The sequence below is a fragment of the Phycomyces blakesleeanus genome (genome assembly GCF_001638985.1).
Source record: "Phycomyces blakesleeanus NRRL 1555(-) unplaced genomic scaffold PHYBLscaffold_1, whole genome shotgun sequence".
NCBI lineage: Eukaryota > Fungi > Mucoromycota > Mucoromycetes > Mucorales > Phycomycetaceae > Phycomyces > Phycomyces blakesleeanus.
The window spans coordinates 3,918,820-3,940,124 of record NW_017265134.1 but is presented as its reverse complement, the minus strand read 5'-3'; the positions used below and the strand labels follow the sequence as shown (position 1 = coordinate 3,940,124).

At 31.7% G+C, this 21,305-nt stretch overlaps 5 protein-coding genes across 5 annotated transcripts; 2 read left to right on the top strand and 3 right to left on the bottom strand.

Moving 5' to 3' along the window:
* Nucleotides 1–505: 505 nt before the first annotated feature.
* Nucleotides 506–2,257, top strand: PHYBLDRAFT_80072 (chitin deacetylase). Its single transcript, XM_018443549.1, has 5 exons — nt 506–740; nt 829–1,096; nt 1,174–1,285; nt 1,373–1,430; nt 1,510–2,257. Exons 1-5 carry the CDS (start codon nt 548–550, stop codon nt 2,007–2,009), a joined length of 1,131 nt encoding a protein of 376 aa, XP_018299477.1. The 5' UTR covers nt 506–547; the 3' UTR covers nt 2,010–2,257.
* Nucleotides 2,258–7,679: 5,422 nt separating this feature from the next.
* On the bottom strand, nt 7,680–9,074 carry PHYBLDRAFT_138984 (hypothetical protein; the record flags this gene model as incomplete). The annotated part of the gene is made up of 1 exon (XM_018430123.1): nt 7,680–9,074. The coding sequence occupies one exon, from the start codon at nt 9,072–9,074 to the stop codon at nt 7,680–7,682; it is 1,395 nt and encodes a 464-aa protein (XP_018299476.1).
* A 79-nt stretch (nt 9,075–9,153) lies between these two features.
* On the bottom strand, nt 9,154–10,020 carry PHYBLDRAFT_138983 (hypothetical protein; the record flags this gene model as incomplete). Its single annotated transcript, XM_018430122.1, has 1 exon — nt 9,154–10,020. One exon carries the CDS (start codon nt 10,018–10,020, stop codon nt 9,154–9,156), a length of 867 nt encoding a protein of 288 aa, XP_018299475.1.
* A 99-nt stretch (nt 10,021–10,119) lies between these two features.
* PHYBLDRAFT_138982 (C2H2-type zinc finger transcription factor) lies at nt 10,120–12,968 on the bottom strand (the record flags this gene model as incomplete). The annotated part of the gene is made up of 3 exons (XM_018430121.1): nt 10,120–10,260; nt 12,015–12,241; nt 12,362–12,968. The coding sequence occupies 3 exons, from the start codon at nt 12,966–12,968 to the stop codon at nt 10,120–10,122; spliced, it is 975 nt and encodes a 324-aa protein (XP_018299474.1).
* A 3,399-nt stretch (nt 12,969–16,367) lies between these two features.
* Nucleotides 16,368–17,163, top strand: PHYBLDRAFT_71354 (hypothetical protein; the record flags this gene model as incomplete). Its single annotated transcript, XM_018442453.1, has 4 exons — nt 16,368–16,391; nt 16,473–16,670; nt 16,903–17,033; nt 17,115–17,163. The coding sequence occupies 4 exons, from the start codon at nt 16,368–16,370 to the stop codon at nt 17,161–17,163; spliced, it is 402 nt and encodes a 133-aa protein (XP_018299473.1).
* Between the last annotated feature and the right edge of the window lie 4,142 nt (nt 17,164–21,305).

The window sequence follows — 21,305 nt, the reverse complement described above, 5'->3', positions numbered from 1 at the left end:
GAATTAGAATTACCTAAAATATAACCATCAGAAAGCTCAGTTTTGCCACCATAGCCAATCGATGGACTATCCGTCCCACCTACGCTTGAGTATAATATAGATCAAAATTGGACATTTTTATATTTATTTCTATATTTATATATATTCTTATATTTATACACAGCCTTTCTTTCTTTTTTTATGTAGGTTATTTTATTTTATTTTATTTTGGTTGTTCCTGGAATTCATCTCGTCTTACCAACCAAATAACCAAAACCAGCCATCACAAATACAAAATCATACAAACTAACCAGCTAGCTAAATAATACAATAATAGATCTCATATTTATATATATCATACGTATAAATAAAAAAATGTTAATATTTTGTACAAGCATTCAACCTGACGGGAATAAAATCAAAAATAAAAATAAATTTCTAAACTTTATATGGATATAAAAGATATGTATATAAAGGGACCCAAAAAAATCAATATCTTTTACTTCTCTTTCAACCCATCTTCTTCTTCTTCTTCTCTCTCCAATAAAAGTAGAAATCAATAATCAACATGTTGTCAAAATTGTTCACCATCGCTGCTATTGCATTGACTGCCGTCCACGCCCAGACTGCCTCAACATTTGCTTTTACCGAGACATATCCTACCTCTGGATCCAAGCCTACCCCCAAGGCCGAGTGGGTTACTGAGATGAATGCTGGAAGCATTGCCGCCGCACCAGTTCTCAAGGAGAGCGGTAGCAATGGTAAACAAAAAAAATAAACAAAAAACTATAATTATAATTATAATTTATTAATTTATTTTTATTATTGATTTACATGTAATGCATGCAGGTCCCAAACAGACTGGAAGCGGTGATACCTACTGCGATTGGACATTCACTGGCTGCACTCGCGCAACCGATATTGTTGCATGCCCCAAGGGACAATGGGGTATCACTTACGACGATGGACCAACCCAGTTCAGCAGCAAGCTCTACGATTTCCTCGACACAACCAAGCAAAAGGCAACTCTTTTCATGATCGGTGGACAGGTCGTCCAGTACCCCGAACTTGTCAAGCGTGCCTTCGACAGTGGCCACGAATTGGCTATCCACACCTGGTATGTAATAACAGCAACAACAACAATAATCTTCTGTATACAAATTTGCTTATCTCATTTTTTATTTTTATTTTTAGGTCTCACTCTTACCTCACCACCCTCAGCAATGAGCAGATCGCTGCTGAGCTCAAGTGGACCGAATTGGCTATCAAGGAAGTTACTGGTGTATCCCCACGCTTCTTCAGACCTGTAAGTTTCTTTTTTGTTAAAAATATATACATTAAAGTTCTCTTATTTTCTAACTCACCAATTTTATTTTGTATTGTCTATAATTAGCCTTATGGTGATATCGATGATCGCGTTCGTGATATTGCAAAGAACTTGGGTTTCACTCGTAAGTCAGAAAGACGTAGATTTATATATATAAATCAATCTTCATTCAAACATTATAACTAACAATCTTATTATTATAGCCGTCATCTGGAACCACGATACCGATGACTGGATGCTTGCCGAGAGCACCTCATTCAAGGAAAGCTGGGTCGACGGTAACGCCACCCAGTGGGCCAACAATGCTGCCACCTCTACTGTCGGTGGTGTGTCTCTCGAGCACGATCTCTACGAAAAGACTGTTGACGCTGCCATTCGTATCTTGCCTATTCTCCAAAAGGCCTACAGTGTCACCACCGTCGGTGCTTGTTCTGGTCAAGCCTCGTACAAGGAAGGTAGCGTTCCCGTCAAGAACGCCACTTCTTCTGCCGTGCCCTCTGCTGCTTCTTCTGCCGGTATTTCTTCAGGCATTGCTGGTCCTTCCTCGGCTGGTCCCAACTCTTCCTCGGCTGCCTCTTCCAGCGGTGTCATTGCTGCCGGAAGTGCCAGCCAGGCTGCACTGGATTCTGGTGCTGCTGGTGTTGCCAAGCCTGTATTTGCTACCCTTGCATTGGTTGCCGTCGCTGCAAGCTACCTTGCCTAATTCCTGTTATATTATATTTTCTTTAATTTTCTATACTTTTTGTTTTATTTTCTTAAACAAAAACAAACTTTCCCCCTTCCACGCACTATATACACTCTCACATACACACTCTCACATTAGCACACATACTTTTATTACAAAGTTAATATCTATCTACCTATCTTCCTCTATATATATATAATCTCTCATTTTCCTCTTTTTTTAAAGAAAAAATTGTTTAAATAAATGTTCTATTTTTTTGTATAAATGACAGTGTTTCCATTAAGTAATGTGGTAGCCAATTAAAATATTGATGTCATTGGTTAACATGTAATGTCGGACGAGAATAAATGTGTGTGTGCGTGTGTGTGAAATAGAGAGGAGGGTGGATGGTGATAGTGGTAGTGGTAGTGGTAGTGTGTGCGGGTTAGATGATAGTGTTTGATGTAAATAACACAGTCACGATCAGTATGATTTTCACACACCTGACAGAAAAGAAAAAGGGATTGATGAAATGAAAAATCTTTAATTTTTTTTTCTCTGCCTCTCCATCAATCAGTACAACAACCTTTCTTTTTGTCTTAAATATGAATATACATATATCTTATTATTATTATTCTTCTTAAATAAGACAGGGACCAATTGAATTCCACTCGATTTTAGGTGCATTGATATTGGTTGATTGTATAGTCTTGGTCTTATATGCAAACAACCGAGCAACCACGTAACCAAGCAACTGAGCAACCAAGTAACCAGGCAACCGAGCAACCACGTAACCAAGTAACCAAGCAACCAAGTAACCAAGTAACCAAGCAACAAGCAGCCAAATAATATGTACTTATATAAAAAAAATATACAAAATATCTCACATACATTACATAACATAGAATATTGAAACAAGCCAATATATATATGAGAGAATCAACTTTAATATGAATATATTTCTGCATTGTATGGTCTATAAACCACTTTTAGCTATCTCTGCCAAGAAAATTCGATGTGTACTCTTTTTTATTAGTATTTATATTATCATTGCTACATTTACTACCTTTGTTTTATCAAAAGAAAGATTTCTTTAGACCATCAAGACTTTCTTTCTTTCTTTTATTGGTAAGCTAAGAAACGGGATTACTGAATAAAAGGAACATCATATATATATACGTTGTAATAATAGCAAGCAAACAAACAAGTAGAAAGAAAAACTCGAGTCTAATCTGGTTAATAGCTATATTTATCAAAGCTATCAACTTTGTAAATGGCATCCGATACTTTTTCTATTTCATTCTCATTCTCATTTCGGTTTTCAAAAAACCAAAAGGATAAAAGGAAAACAAAGAAAAGTTAATCAAGAATGTTATGCTCAGCGAAAAAAAAAGAAACCTTGAGAGTTTCTATAAAGATATCTGATAAGAGCATTCGGATATACATATACACTCTAATAAAAGGTTTGCTGGAAAAGCTGAGCTTTTTCTTTGACTTTGCGACTTGGGGGTTTTTTTTTTGAAAAGCGCTCTATGATTGGATTGCGAAACAAGCGAAGCAAAGTATAAAGAAAGGAATAAAGAAAAATAATAACAACATTATTAAAGCATACGTATTGGATTCTTAAGTGAATAGATGGCTAACCAAGCTTTGTGAGTGTATATCTTATCTGTCCATGTTTGATTATGTATATATTAACAGTACATATTTTACCTTTTTCTGTCTGTATTTATCATCCTATTGTATCTAATCAAAGTTTGTGTTGAAGACCACATATTAACCTACAATAATGTAGTTGACCTTTTTGTTGTTGTTGTATAAAAAAACCACTTTTATTAAATACTGCTCTTTATGTAATTCTCTTCAAATCCTTTCTCTGGTTTCTTCTTCTACTGTTAAGAGAATTTGTTTTTTTTTAAGTAAATGCAACTCTTGTACCAGTATGCTTATATAAACCACTATAATTCAAGTTATGTTCTCGCATCTCAAGGATCCCATATACATACACAAACTCACATACTGATTTTCTTGTGGAGCAATTATTTCTGTATCTGAACCAAGAGTATGCCGTACAACATTTATCCAAAAAAAATAAATAAAAAATAAATTAATTTTCGGATGAACTTAGAATGTTCATCATATAAACCTTCTTGGGTTTCTTTTTTTCACACGATCCATTTCACGATTTAGGCTCAACTTTACTGTCCTTTGTGTATATATATATACATATTATTAAAATAAGTAATAAGAATAAGAATAATACTTTCTGCAACTTTCAAAGGTCTCATCAAATATATATATATATATATTGGCAACCGTGGTTCTGTCTATTTATATATATATTTATATATTTGGATAATACTTGTTCACAATAAGATTATTGAGATAACTTGTCAGACATTTCTAAGGTCAGTTTCTCTTTCTCTCTCTTTTATTTTGACAATATTTTCTGTATTGGTAGAATTGTCTTCATGTCTTAGTGTTACACCATAATATACTTGTCATTGTTGTTACAGTTGTATATCAATTTTTTTTATGAGTATCAGGGCATACACAGCGGTTTGCGTAAACTCGCAAACATGTAAATTTAAATAGAAAATTTAGATTTTCTCATCCCCAGTGGTTCGTCTAAATAAATAATTTAGCCAATTTTTTTAGACAATTTTTTAATAGATATCTAAATTTGGCGCTTCACTAAAACATTCGAGCAATAAAAAATATGCGACTTCAGGTTTAGATAAACCGCTGTGGATGGTCTAAATTATCCCATTTAAATGTGTGTTTTTGGTTTGACTTTAATATTTTAATTGCACAAACCGCAGTGGATGCTCTTAGGGATCAATTTCTTATATATGAATAAATGAGAGAAAATAATCAATAAAAGTCTTATTTGGAGTATTAAGAAGCATATAACATAGCAATATATATATATAGCCAATAATTAGTAACTTCTTTTATAGATTGCCCAAAATTATGCTACTTTCTCACTTTACTTCTAAACTCCAACCAAACTACGATATCGGATCCCATTAGAAAATCTTTGACCATTTGTATCATAGCAACCCAATAAAATAGTTAAAGGTTGATCAGCATCCATTAAAATCGTTGAAGATTTCAGAAATAAAATCATAAAATTTAATTATGTTTATTTCTTTTTATTTTCATATATATGTATATGTCTGATATTTCCAATCATTTTATTTGTTATTATTCCAGACATACATATATACATAAATGAATGCATATGTCATTTATCAATAGGGTTATTGCACACAAGTTTTCTTTTATTTTCTTTCATAAGTATGTATGTATAGGTCTGTATAGTTCTAGAAGCTAAATAAAGTGTCAAGAAGGTATATAAAGGGAAATTGAGGTGTTTTAATGTTAAAAAAACACATAAATTCTTCGTATAGGTGAGTAGGTAGTCAGGTAGACATTGTAGACAGGAAATTAATGATGCTACATAGCAGAATGACTTGAGCAAGGCAAGAAATAATTTTATTATATGGTATCATATGTTGGATACATCAGTATTTGTTGGAGCCATATTACAAATTTTCTTGTGTCTTGCGACATTAAATCTATTTCTAAACCTTCTTTCACAAAAAAAGCATTTTGGTTGTCGATAGCTTTCCCTATGTGAGGACATGTGCCTTCTTAAATTTGATTGAAGATTGCTCTGGTAATCGCAAAAGTTACAGAAAATAGTTCTAGTATTAAGATCAGTACTATTCTGCATATTCCGACCGACAGTATTCGTATATATGCCGTGCGAAGCTCTTGTTTCGTAAGTCCAATGAAACCAAAAATATCTATCAGGAAATTCATTTATATATACAAACAAGCGCATATTATGAGTATTTATGCTTACGTTTTCATGCTAGCAAGAAACATCATAATGAAAAGAAATGATGTATATGTATAAGATGGTTGGTCAAACTTACATTCGATTGGTCATTCTGTGGTTAATTAAACAAGTAAAAGAAGAGGATGAAGAGATAGAAACCAAGCTTTTACGAAATTCTTATAATCACAGTTTAAATACAAAATTGAGTGTACACATGACTTCCAATCATGCTTCAAAGTATGCTCTTATTAGAAAAGACTAATAATAGAGTGGATGAGCAGACTTTTTGATCGAGTGACGATTCAATCATATAAAGATAGAAGTATATATATATAAAGAGGAACCAGTGGACAAATTCGGAAATGCTACCAAAAAGGAGGTACAAATCTAGGTAAGGATGTATATATTATAATATAGAGGGTATCCAGTTTGAAGGGTTTATAGTGAATACCTGATACTTTGTTTGTTTGAAAAGAAGTCAAAGCAAAATAGCTCTTAAAACAGTTAGTGTTATATAGATAGATATATAAAAATGTAATATGATAATACTATTGCATTTTTATTAAAACAGATGTCACTGGTTAATATATAAAAGAAAAGAAAAAAAAGAAAAACAAGGCTTGAGGTTGATTTGAGTTTGGCTTGAAAAAATATATGAAATGTTTGGATTTGGCAATGCAATTCTTCAAGGTAATTGACCAAATTAATAATAGTAATGGGGGCTCTCAACCGAAATCGTAGGTAGAAGATGGAATTTGGTCGTTAGCTGGAGAAAGTTCTTCGTAGTTGAGTTCACCAAAAGTGCAAAAGTTTAAATTTTGTAGATTTCTTTAAAGTATTAATGTGCTAACATTTCAAGCCGATTAATGAATGTAAAAAAATCATTAATAAATTAGAGCTTGTAGGGTCCCTACAAGCCAAAATTTGTATAACAAATACTACCATTTAGATATGGTATATCAAAAACTAAATCTCTGAGCGATATATGCTTCAATATTTGAAAGTTCTACATTGCTATAGGGATTTTCGTTCAATAATATTAGGGGTACTCAGTCAGAAGCTTTGAAGAAATTCAAAATTTGGAGATCAGCTAATAATATTCACTGTAGAAAAAAATCTACGAGTATTTGAAACAAGCAAGATGTTTTTGACCATTTTTTTTCTTTTTAATTCTGAAAGAAGATAAATGGTATACTGCATTCACTAAAACTTTTCAGAAGAAGAAAATACCTTTTAACATTTGATAAGTGTTTAATAAAAGGAGATGATAATAATATAGTTTTTCAATATGACATATTTGAAGTGCTTATTTACCTCGATACAATTATTTAGCTTCAACCAATAACGACACAAACAAATTTATTTTTAAAAAAAAGAAAAAACATTTTGTTGATCTCAATTTACGAAAAAAATTCTGTCTAAAATAAAGTAAAGTTTCTTTAAGATTTTCTTCAAAGTATGTCTAAATTTTATAGCTAATTTCTCTCAACCTCAAGTAGAAACACACACACACAAACATATTGTATAATAATTTAGTTACTTTTGCTTGTTGTAGTCGAGCTAATAAAATATATCACCATGGGAAACGAGCGACAACATTGACAGTGGTTCTGGGAGACTCCTATAGTATTTTCCACAATCACTGTCAGGATCATCATTTATTTTTTATAGTGTAATACATACACATATGTCTTTAACGCAAAAAGAGAAAATGAAAAAGTATTTGAGCTGAACTTCTATTACACATATACATCAACACTGGATTAATTTAGCATTTGTGTATACCCGAGGTTTCCTTTCTTACTTCTATTTTCTTTTAGTGAGAATAAGGAGATACTATCAAGTAAAAAAATAGTACGAATTTATTGATAAAAAATGAAAGCACCAAAAGAATTGTTCTTGATACGTTCTTCATCTCTATCACCAGTGTCATTGTTGCTAGTAAAATCTCTTGAACCGCCAAAGAATGAAAAACGGAACTTTTTTTCACTTTTTCCTTGAAGGAAGGCTGCGATTCCACATCCTGGTCTTTCACGTTGTCCATTTTCGTTGAGCCAAGAGCCACCATCCATAACATACTGTAATGCTGCTTGTTTTGCCAATTTGAGACAGACATCTCTCGAGGTATTCTTATGGTTTGTGTGAAAGAGATGTTCGCGAATATGCTTATTAAATTGTTCACCTTTTTCGGTTTCAAATTGAAGAGCAGTACCGAATCTTCGAATGTCATATTTCAGGTGGGTCAAGTTGTGAATTTTACGCTTCGTGCAGAATGCAGTGTACTTCTTCTTTATTTTTGCGGTTTTGTTATTTTCTTTGACTTCGGCTCTCTTAAAAGTATCATAGTTGTGTAATTGCCCAAGCAAACGTCTTACAGATAGGTCCACTTCAACAAGATAGTCATCAAAACCTGAGGTTACCTCTCGAACAAATACTAGGGAACATAGGCGGCCAAGTTCAACAAAGCAAGGTTTGATACGGTCTAGTATGGGCTCATTCGAAAAATCAGTGACGAGGATGACAGGGAGAATTTGCAAGAGCACCTTAAAATCTCTACCAACATAGGATCCCGAGTGATTGATATTTCTTGTGAATTTGCGCGATAATCCAGTTGAGCATTTGTAGCCATCCAAACATGTTTTAAGTCTTTGAATTATATCTTTTTTGCTTTTAAGAATACCGTTCATAAGGTGGATAACCATATACTTTCCAATTCCAAGAAGAATAGTGTGAATAACCTCTACAGGCGTACCACTTGACGGGTCAAAAGCATCTAGTTCCAAAAGAGATCCAGTCGAGCGATCCTGGAAGCTTAAGTCTTCGACAGACAAGTTACATCCGTCTGTTGGGGCATCGGGTATGATGGTTGTTCTGTCTGACATGGAATTAGCAAGCACATAATGTTTCCGGGTTCTTCTCTTATGGGGATCGGTACAGTATTCTTTATCTGGAAGAGAATCCTTTAGTCTGTGTATGCATACATAACATTTTCTGCAAGGATACAAAGACGTTGGGCCAGATAGTCCACAAATTTCAGAATGGCAGGGTGTATCGGCTCCAATCCAGAGAACAGGGGCAATTACAAGGACACACTGCTTATCTTTTTCACAGAACATAAGCACACCCTTCTCAAGGGCCTTGAGATCACGGACCAATATAGGTAAGATAGACACACCTTTTGCACCGTTTTTCTTGGGAACTGTAGCAATAAATCGAATGTTTTCTATGGACAGCCTATCTTTGGCAGCCTCGCACATTTCATTAACCGGCTTTCATAAGGATTGTATTGCTTAGACAAATTGCCAGAGGTATCACCAATAAAAAGAATTAGTGGTGTTATCGTGACTTTGTAAAAGGCATTGGCCGGTGCATTGGGAGCATGTTTTTTTTTATAGGGTGTTGCATAAAAAGGAGAGTGTGATGAGTAGGACATAATCTTGTGGTAGACTGCAGTAATATGCTCAAGTAACATGCTTCTTCAAGGCAATCGTTGTACACACAGCCAATACGCTCCATATCAATAGCAGTAGAAGGACTCTCTAGGCCATGAAACTCATCCGAAAGCATTCTAATCATATAACCTTCTGGATAAGCACAGTTTTTTGATGCATGGAATGATTCAACCAAAAATCGGAGTGAGGGATTATCAACCATTAAATAAATAATATCACCAGACCAAATATCGACACCATTCACATTGAAAATTGGCTGTTGGAATAACGGGCGTGCTATCCAATTTTCACCTTGTTGCAAAGAACCAGCTTGTCCGGGCGTACGATCAGGTAAAAAAGATATTAGATTATACTTCTTTAAATTGGACATGATGAATTTCAGCTGGGGCGATGGGAGGTCAAGATATACATGTTCAGTGTTATTGGGTACTTGGATTTCCTTATGTAAAGAGAGAAGCGCGTGGATCGTGTTTCCTTTCCTAGTCTGGTAATTCAGGATGCTATCCAAGCGAGGTAGCTTAAATACTTTTTCAGTTTGTGTTTCGGCATGTATTTTAACAATCAAGCTCATAGCAGCAAGAGTCTTCTTCAACATCCTCTGAGAAATCATATCATTATCACCGTTAATGAGTGGAAACAGGCCCATAAATTGAAGATCAGGAGATGGATGGAATCCAGAGTTAATTTGATTGGTAGCTGTACCGGTGTTTTGCATAATCTCTTGCAGATTTTCCAAGTTATCCACGTTCATTTTGCCGCTTCTTATAGACTTTAGGTACTTAATAGCAGATGATAGAATAGAATAGTCTGCTGTATAAGCATCACTATCCCCCTCTTCAGTTGTCATTATTTACTGTTTAGTGATTGTTTCTTCATCATCAGGGTACTCCAAAACGTTCTCCAAGCCTGCATCCGAAATCTTGTGAACATTAAGATGGCGTCGAATTTTCCATGAACAAGTGTAGATGGTTTGGAATCCCGGGCAGTTGAACTATCTCATGTTGTCACTGAGATAATATTCGGCTTGCCTTTGAGGAACAGGGCAATTAAGTATAGTACTTTTATGTCTCGCGTGTTTTTTTGGCTTAATAAAAGTAAAAGTAAAAGTAAAATAAATGTATAGAAATTGTTTGGCCCATTCACGAGTAACGCTTAAATACCGTTAATTCCCCAATCAAAACAACAAGTCACAACTTAGAGATTGATTTGATTTCGATAAGACCAGGTGCTATCTCACAAAAAGTTCATTTCCCATAACATAACCCTTACTAGGCACTTTGATTTTCATATATTTGTTTTATATTTTAATAAAGTGGTAACTGCGGCATACGCTTCACAATTGAGTAAAGTACAAATTCCACAATCCAGTACATATACTATAAATGTCAATGAACCTGACTTGGTCGCATCCTAAGACAATAACACACATTAGACAATCGTACTATTTGAGCTGGTTCAGTGACAACTCGCCATTAACCAATATATATATAGACAACTATCATATTTTCTCTTAAGTAAATCATACTATCATAGTACCTATTTTTCTCTTTCAAGTTTATTCATGTATCTTTCGCCTATTCTTCCTTTATCTTGTGCTGATGGAACAAAGAAATCCATCCGTGGCAACCAAAAGAGTACATATATATATAATTCATTGGCTACATTACCACATCCCTAAATTGACAGCACAGATTTATCTCTCTCTTTCTTTTAATTTGACAATAATGATTGTATTGGTATACTGGTCATTATGTCTTCTTAATGCTACATCAGAAGATACTTTTCATTGTTGTTTCTGCGAGTATTTGGGTTATTTTATTAAATGTGATAGATGAATATATATATGTTTATTCTTTGCTTAATGACTTTGTATCAATAAATACAAAATGTAAAATTAGATTAATTTGATTTTTGTCATAGATCTAATATTGAAAATGAACCATCTCAGGCTTTCGCAGGAATATTAGGGATGATGTCTTTCTTAAAAAGCAAACATAGTTCACTTTATATATATATAGCCATTAACGAGAAATTTTCTGAATAGCTTCCATAGAACTATTCCCAACTTTCTCGTTTCATTTCTGAGCTCTAGCTAGGCTGCAATATCCAATCGCACTAAAACATTATTAACTATTTGTATCATAGCAACCCGATAAATATAAATACCGGTTGACCAACTTCCATTAAAATATTGGAGTCTTCAAAAACATCATAAAATTTTATTATGTCAATTTTTCTTATTCAATTTATTACCAATACATACATATAGATATATTATTGATTAATAAAATTATTTCATAAAAATTATATATTACAAGGATATTTATATACATGTTGAGGTGAGAAAGAGAGAGTATATCTGTGCGTATCTTTAAGTAGAAATAAATTATATAATGTGTCTGCCATATGCGTAGAGAGAAATACAAGCGTTTTAAGACTGGAAAATGGGAATTTTTTTTCATATGAATAGGTGGTATATAAATTAAAGTCATGAAAATAAATAGTAAAAGTAGTAGAAATTGTAAAAATGGAAAACATAGTGAATGCGGTAAAGTGATAGAAAGTGCAGAAACAATGAAATGGTAAGAAACTAAATAAAGAATGAATTAATGAGGAAATGAAAATGAAAATGAAAACGAAAATGAAAATGAAAATGAATTGTATGGTATCATATATTGGATACCACATCACTTTTTAGGCCATTTTACAAATTTTCCTGTGTCTTTTGACATTAAAGTTGCTTACGAACTTCTTTTTACACAAGGAACATCTTGATTTTTTCCGGTCTTTAATATGTCTTTCGAGATGCCTGGTAAAATTCGATTTACGATTGAACTGATGCTCGCAAGTTTGGCAAGAAAACATCTCAGTAGTAGAAGGACCATCATTCTGGATTTGATTACCGCAAATATCCACGTTGTATGGACTACAGAAATTGCAAGCTAAAAAGGTACGAGAAAGACTTCTATGATCTATACAAGGAAGAAAACAAATTATTTTAACCAGTTAATATATCAATTACTCGAAAATTGCGTGTAATTTTTTGGAGAATTATATTTAATGCTAATAATGAAATTCCAACAGAAACTTACAGGTTTTTGGGAAGCAGTTTGAACATTTGTTAATAAAGCCAAAATCTTTATTAATGGAGGGGACAATAGCCGCTGTCTGACCAATTGGTTGCATAGACGGATCTGGTTTGGATACTTGTGTGCCTCGATATGAATCCGGAGTTGTATATTCATACTGACTGAGTCGATAAGGTTGATCCATATTTGAAGAAATTGCCAGTGAGTTGAGATCATGCCCTCTTTCGATGTTAGGATTGTAGGAAGGAAGAAGCCAGTCACCCATTCCTGTAAATCCATTTGACAAGTTGTCTTGGGTAAACCAAAAATTGAGTTCATAATAATCCTCTTCAAGGATGCTCGGAGGCTCAATACTATCTGGAGTACTAAGCTGTGTCTGTGTAACTTCTGGCATGACGGCCATAGGTAGCCCATCCACATAGTATACGTCTTGCTCTTGGACATAAAAATTCTGGTCTTGCTGGTTTGAATACAATGCTTCATCGCTGTATGCGTTGGATCGTGGCACTGCGGAACCATCGTTTAAAAGGTTAAGTAGCATTTCTGTCAGAATATTCCCATTTGATACTCCTTGATTCTGGATATAAAGTTGATCTTCTACTGGATCCATTAGGCGTAATTGATATATAAGAAACCAAATAATCGGTAAATAAACCAAATAAAGAGGTATATTATAAAGAAGTAAATAATGTGAAAAAAATTCCAATAAAAAGAGAGTTTATATAAAGATCAAAGGCATTTTATATAAGGATATTCTGGTTTCTTGGGGTTTTTTTTTGTATTAGAAACTTTTTTCTCTTTTTTCTCTTTTATCTAATTTTCCCCAATTAATTATTGGACTTGTATGTAATTAGGGCTTGAAAAGAATCGTGTAGTCCAATGTTATGGGGTTATCAGTTAAGTCTGTTTTGCTTGGAATCAAAACAAAACAGAGATGATAATAAAGATTATTTTTATTTTTGTTTTTAAAGTTTTGTTTTAGTATTTGATTATTTATATAGTGCGGCTGGTGGGTGGCGCAGATCTTTAAAGAGTAATAATACATTAATTATATTCATTAGTTTTGAGCGTAATATATATATATATATTCTTTTTACAGTAAATGCATTTTGAATTGACAATCGGCAACATCACACCGATCAACCGATTCAAAATTTGTAAAGATATATCAAGGCATTGGTTATACCATAGAATAAAGAAGTACTTTTTTATTTACCTTTTGAAGCTCTATACTCAATACACTTGTATCCCTTTAAAGACATTGTAAGTGCAATATCTTGATTTATTATTATTACTCTTAAGAATAAATACATAGCATATTAGCTTATAAGATAAATAAAAAACAGAACAATAGAATGAAAATACTTCTATGGTTGACACTGATAGCAACCAAAGTCAAGTACTGTTCATGATTATCAAAAATATTTCGAGCCTTTTTTTTTGCATGTCTAAAGAATCTGTTATACAAGAAATATCTGATAAGTGGCTTGAATAAATATACATAGTACAAACATTAAACAAATATACGAATATATTATAGTAAAGTATATTCATTTCCTTATATATCTATTATTACAAGAGACCTTTTATACAACACAAATTAACCAATTAGAGCACTAAGATAGTCTGTAAAAACTTTGAAAAAAAAAACAAGCAAGCAAGAAAAAGGAAAGAAGCACGGAAACAAAGACAGCGATATGTTTAGAGTGATATTTTTAGCAATGACTTTGTAAGAGGCGAGAGGAATTGGCTTTTAACCTATTTGTTAACCATGATACCAAAGAACAATAGGCTATCTTAAGATAAAGCAAATATACATATCAGACAGACTTATAATATGCTACACAAATTTATTGCAGGGTGAGGAGCAGTTACTAAGAATGAAAAAAAATAGTTGCTTTATTTTTCTTTTGCAATTTTGGTTGTGTTTTTTTCCCTGTACCATTCCCTATATACTTCTATACACGTATGTGTGTGTGTGTTGCTTAACTACTTTTCCCATACTTCTTTCCATATTTTACTTTATATCTGGTGATAGTTTGCTGGAAAACACTACAGTCAATGTATAAAATGATTTTCACTTTAATACATGGCTTGGATTATTTAAAAGAAAAGAGAATTTCGACAGCTACCTGATGCTTGAGCATTTTTCGTCATATCTTTGGATGCTTTAATAACCACCCAATGATAATATCTATTATAATATTTTTTTTTACTATGGTAAAGTTCGTATTCATTTTTGTCTACACCCAATATTCATCTTGGCTCAGCCAAAGATTGAAATTAAGGCTTGTCCAAAATGCATAAAAAATTATAATGGTTTATGTTTCACACAAGTATGAAGACAAAGAGCTGATCTACGTTATGTATATGAACAAATCTATACATTTGCTTGGTTTGTATTTACACTTATATATATTGGGTGTTATCCACAAAGCCATAAATTACTTTTAGAAAATTAAAAGAGAGCATAGAAATTGTATCAAGCTGCATTATAGTTCGAATCTTTTACAGTGAGAGACAGAAAGAGCAAGAGGAGAATGAGGAGAAGGAGGAGTGGAATTGAGCTGGGTATGAAGTACAGAGTTTCACAGAAAATGGGTGGGAATGGAGAAGAGATATTAAAGGTAATATTAGTATCTTTCTCTCAGATCTTATATTATCCAAAATATTTTTTTATTACTTGATATCTATTTGTATGTCTTGTAATAAGTGTCCATTATTCAAACATATAAGCCTTTCTTGTTAAATGCTTAGATGCTTGGTTGCTTAGATGCTGCGGTTTATTTTATTTTATTCTTCAGTATAAGTTCATATCAGCCAATCAAATTGATGAACTAAACCACCGCCATATCGAAAGTTGATGAAAAACATCCCCCGATATCTCTCTCTCTCTTTTTCTCTACGTCTTCTATTTTATTGCTAGATTTTTTAACTTTTATAACCCTCAATGTATTTCTATTTAATTCCTACTATTAGAATATAGTAGAGACAAGTACTTGCCGCTTTTCTAAATTACACAAAAAAGAAGTTCTTGTTGATATTAATTCTCTCCTATTCCTTTTTCTTTTATTTTATTTTTTATATAAACGGCTCAAAAAAATGAGCATTTTTACAAAAAAAGAAAAAGATACGTATCAAATCACATGTTTTTATATACATAATAGTTTAAATGGAAGGTTAGGATAAACAAAATTGAGTAGAAAAAAAATGAGAAACTCAAAGTAATAGGAATCACCTTTATTACTGTCATTCTTATTATCATTTACATTTGTAATTTGTTTCTTTCAAAAAATTTAAAATCGAATCAAGTAATGTTTTCAGATACAATAAATTATTGCCATCTTTTTTTATTGAACAAAGATTGATTTTTATGACAGAATATATTAAAGAATAATAATGATAATACAAGCCAACTGTTTACTAAACTGTCATAAATAGTACAATTATTATGCACAAAGTGTATATACCTTTGAAATGTTATTTCGATGATTGATACCATATCTAGTATAATATTTTCGTCTATAATATGTTCGAGATTCAAAGATTCTCTTGACAGTTAGATGCTTACTTATTCCTATTGTTCATCTCAATTAGACACATAATTAATATCATATGCAGCATGCTCGAGAACCGTTCATTGTTAGAATTTATATTTATAAATATATATTATAAGCCCTTTGACCTCTATATATTACTCTTTATGAATCCGAGAGTGTATTTCTTCTGCAACCAGAATGAAGGTATGACCAATGGAAATATTCTGGTAGTCATTTAAATTATTAGCCAAGACAATTGTTACACGAGCCCATGATTCAACACATGCAGCTGTCAAGCATTGTATTCAAACCAGCAGGAACAGATCGTGTATAGCCACGCATTCAGCTCATTCTATGAGAATTCGTTACTTATTCTAGCCAGACAAGAAGCCACCAAAATACATCTTTGATCTCTAAATAAGACCGTGTCCAAAACTATACGCAAATTGGGTGGTGAAACCCTCAATACCATGGTTATCTCAGACAGTATTTCAGTAAGTTGCTTTATTAACACTGTCGATTGTTCTATTTCTTTCTGTGATATTAACATGGAAAAAAAATATGCTCAAATACAGCCTACCATTTCTACAGATATGGATCTCGTAAACCATATCTCGGATCAACTCGATCAGCATGAGTGTCTAGCTCAAGCTCCACACCAAGGCACCTATTTCCCTCAGATAAAATGCCATGTATTTCATCTCATAAAAAGTCTACTTTTTTTAAAGACATTTTCCAAAAGGTTTGGAGAAAGAGAATGTAAGCCTGACCAAGTAAAATATAATATTATATTAATTACAGCCAACTCACTCGGATCACATTTAATGATTTGTTCGTTTGTATATATCCTAAAGGTCTTTCTCGTGCTTGTTTAACTTCCAAGGTCATTAGTCCATACAACCTAAATGTTTGCGGCAAAGGGATACAGAAAAACGAACGTTGTACTGAAATGTTTTATTATCTCTATTGCAGACTTATACTCAATCGTAAATCGAATCATACAAGGCATCTCGAGAAATATTGACAGTAAAAATTCAAAGTTCCTTTTGTGAGAGGAAGTTCGGAAGCAATTATGATGTCAAAAAACATATGAATATTTTCAAGACGTCCCCAAGAGACTCTGCTGTAGCCAATAGGTAATACAAAGTCAATCATTTTTTCTTTACTTATTTTCTCTTGCTTTTTACATTCTTTTTTTTTGCTATTTATTATTATAGCTTTAATTTATACTTTATCTGTCCATATGAATCTCTTTTTATTTACTAACATTCAACTCATTCGATTATTTGATTTCTCTTTACATAATGTGGTATATACCTCACAATTAAGTTAAATACAAGCCATAACAAAATACTGGTTCCTTCTTACCAATGAACCTGGCAATTTAACAATCCCTCGGAATAGTTTTACAACAGGAACACATACACTGCAGACTTGTACAGTATAAACCAACTATTACACAGCAGAAGTCTGAATTGCAAGGGACTTTAATAGTAAGATATAAATAGTGCTATTTTATCTCTTTAATAAATAACTCTATCAAAGTATGTACTTTTCCTAATATTGGGATACTAACTCAAAATTAATCCCGATTTCCTCAGGGTCCATTGGCAGGGATAATGTTATCTATACAGAGGTTTAAAGACCGTCCAGTGTTCACTCACAATCGTTCAGAGAGGACCGTGTATTAAAATAACCTTTACTGTACCATAACCAAAATAAAAAAAAGTCCATTTTAACAATGGCTTGAATCCTCTTTCTACATTCCCCCCATCCCTGCATCAATTTCGAGAATCTTCATTTCTTTTGAGAATCGTCATTCATATAATATTGCAACCCAAAGTAGGCAGAAATCGATACAATATAAAAAGAAGGCGCACTCTTTTTTTTTAAAGAAACAAAATACTCTTTATTGTATCTTTTTGACGGCTGTTCACTGTATATATACAGTCGAACAAAAAAATAAACCTTCAGTCAAATCCCCATGTCTCTATCGACTACAAAACTACCAGAATCGATACTGATTGTTGTGAATGAGTATTGATTACTGCTGAATCTGAGAGTAAGACTGAAGGATAAAATAATATCCTCAGCTATTCCAGTCAAACGGATCTCCCTTTATGATATTATCTAATACACAGATCATCATACACATAATTGATTATTTTTTATTATCACCATGACATGGGATATACAAATACATATACATTATATATATGGCATCATTATATTTCATCTACATATTTCTTTTATTATACAAATACTTAATTGAGAGACTACAACTACAACTATCTAATATTATGAAACATTACCCGAGTATCTGGGTCGGAATACTAAAATATTACCAATAGCATAAATGCTCTTCTTTACCAAAACTCTTGGACTGATCTGACTGGAGAAGTATCATATCAATTGGTCTTTCCGGATCTTTCCAGAAGAACAATACTCCTGGAATATGACTCATCGTGATAAAGATTACTTAAGCACACACTGAATTACAAATTAGAAAAACATATAAATATCAGTAGATAGTTCCGTGTAGAAAGACAATCGAATTTTATATTTCTTTACTTTTCTTTTGAAATAAACAACCTACACAAGTTCTCACGAATTCTTTCGTCTATATTATATTTTGCTTTATTTTCTCCCCACAACACTGATAACTACAATATTCTCTTTTTTTTTATTACGCCTAGCAACACCAGCTTCACAACGCTATCCAAATTATCACTAACAACAATATTATTTCTTTACTTTATTACTACAGTAAAATCCAAATCAGAATAGTAGCCATACAATAAAACTTCAGTACTCGAAAGCAATAAACTATATTATTTTATACCTGGAGTGGGATACACCACCATTCCCAGAACTGGCTTTCAACTCTTATACACATAATATTTATATGCTTATACTTCCAAGACCTTCTTCAATGACAATTGACCCCATACCATTAGACATAATCTTCAAAGCTTCCAACTTTTGGTATATTTCTAAATAACCTGTTCTAGAGCATACAGGCATCGCACAATACAAAGTCTCACCATGGTAATCTTCATCGTGTCACATCGTGATGCTCAAAGCTATAATAATAATAATGATAGAAAATATTCAGTAAGTAAACTCCATAATTTTAAAGCTTATAGTATACAAAGAAAGCTATTTCTTATACACGGCTTCCGTCTATCTCACTATCTTGCACTCTTTACACAACACAAATACTCTACTGTCAAAACTTTTTTAGTCTTTTTAAATAAAATCACTATTACATTATACTCTCATTCTTTTTATAGCTTTCACTTCAATCAAATCGACTCAGTATTCCTCTGCCCATATATCTTATTTATCTTAATATATTTATAGAAACAAAAAAGAACTATTGTAGTCTGTATACGTACTGCTTTTAATTACAAAAAAATATTTTTTATTTTTTGTTACTTATTATTTATTTAGATCTAGAATTAATTTTAAGTGAAGTATGTATGTGTGTGCCCAAATAAATTTATGTGTGTCCAAGTAGATTTGTGTAAGCAAATTTTGCCATATGCATAGATTCTGTCTAGTAGGTAGATTTTGTGTGGCCCTAGGTAGATTTTGTGTGTCCTTATGTAGATTTTTGAATACCAGTCGTAGCACATCGGAGGTGAAATTACTAAAAGAAGGTAATTTGAATAGTTAAAAAAAAATAAAGGTCTTTATTTATTGATATCTGTATTGTATTCATACTATTTTTTTGTATGGAGCCAGGAAAAAGCTCAGAATTTTATTAAAGGTCTCTGATTGAATAGGAAAAGAGAAAATTAAAGTATTTGTTTGTAAGGTTTTGTAAGTTATATGATGTTTTTGGCTTTTAAATTTTATGGTTGTTTTTGTTTTTGTTTTGTTTTTTATACTATTTGTTAATTGTTAATGAATATATAAGTATTAAATTTTAATGTTAAGAATAACTTTTATTGTTCAATACTAAAAATTATAAAATAGCAAACTTTTAAAGAACAGACTCAATAACTAAGCATTAGTTCTTTCTTGCTAATTAATTTAATAAATTAATAATTCTCAAAACTATTACACATCAGGCACATGTATACTACAGACTTATATAAAATAAGCTACTCATTATATAGCATGAATTTGAATTAAAATAGATTTTAATAGTATCAGATTAAATATTAGTATTTTATCTTTTTAAAAAAATAACACTCTTAAAGTATAAACTTTTTTTTTAATATTGAGATACCAGCCCAAAATCAATTACATATATCTTAATTCCAATGTAGTATAATATTTAAATAAAGTTATAGTTAGAATAAGAGGGTCGATTATTTATTATCAAATAATAATAAAAAATTAAAGATTAATTGAAAAGTTGTAAAAAAAAGCAAAAACAAAATAAAATAAAATAAAATAATTAATTTAAATTTCAAATGCCCAATCTTTTTTGTAGATTGCAGGGCATTTTTGGATCTCAGCTGTTTTAAGAATTTTTTAGTGCTCAAAAACACCTAGGAGCGTAGCAATTTTGTGAGGCTAGAAAAATCCCTCCACAAAAAAAAATGCGGCGGTGTTTCAATATATTGTTTCTCCTAATGTCGTATAATCAAAAAAACAAATTTTTCTCACTGCGTAATTAGAATCTTACTTTAGAAAAAAATCGTACTAAACTGTCTACTTTTTAAATGCTACAAATAAAGTAGCAAAAGTAGCAAAAAAAATGTCGGCAAGTGAAAATTAAATAATTGGATTTCATATATAATATTGCACTTTGATATATGAATATATATGTTTTTTTTTTCTTAAAAATAAATAAAAAATAAATAAATAAATAACTATATAAATTTAATTTTTTTGTCTTGTATATAATGTAAAAGGTTAGTTAATAGTTTAATAAGAGCAAAAAATATAATAATATGATTTTCACTGCTTTGTTTTTATTTATTATAATCAGTAGTAATAAAGTAATATTTAATAAATCTTTTGAGCATATTTTTTTTTGCCAAAGTAGCCTACTCAATTGAATAAAAGAAATATTTAAAATTAATGTCTGTTCAACTATTTAATAATAAGTCTTAAATTGCTCTAATAATCTAGTGCATTCAATGTTTTTAGCTCTAGCAAATAAAAAAGAACAAGAAATTAAAGAAAAGCGACAACTTGCTTTATTTATTTTTTGAATACAATGATCGATCCTAAATCACTTGTAAAGATAACACAAATATCTTCTTTACACAAACTATATAATGATGTGCACCTTAATATATATATATATATATATCACTATTCAGATCACACAAGTAATAAATTATATTTAATTGAATACTGAAAATCCAGTAAGCTACTTTTATCAGTACCCATAAAAGATAATAGTGGTTTATAAACTCAAATAATAATAAATATTTAATAAAACTTAA

Excerpts from the sequence above, each read along its gene's own strand:
- PHYBLDRAFT_80072 (XM_018443549.1), top strand. The coding sequence starts at position 548 with ATGTTGTCAAAATTGTTCACCATCGCTGCTATTGCATTGACTGCCGTC. Across the intron at positions 1,097-1,173 it reads GAATTGGCTATCCACACCTG|GTCTCACTCTTACCTCACCA; the intron begins GTATGTAATAAC and ends TTTTATTTTTAG. Across the intron at positions 1,431-1,509 it reads AAAGAACTTGGGTTTCACTC|CCGTCATCTGGAACCACGAT; the intron begins GTAAGTCAGAAA and ends TTATTATTATAG.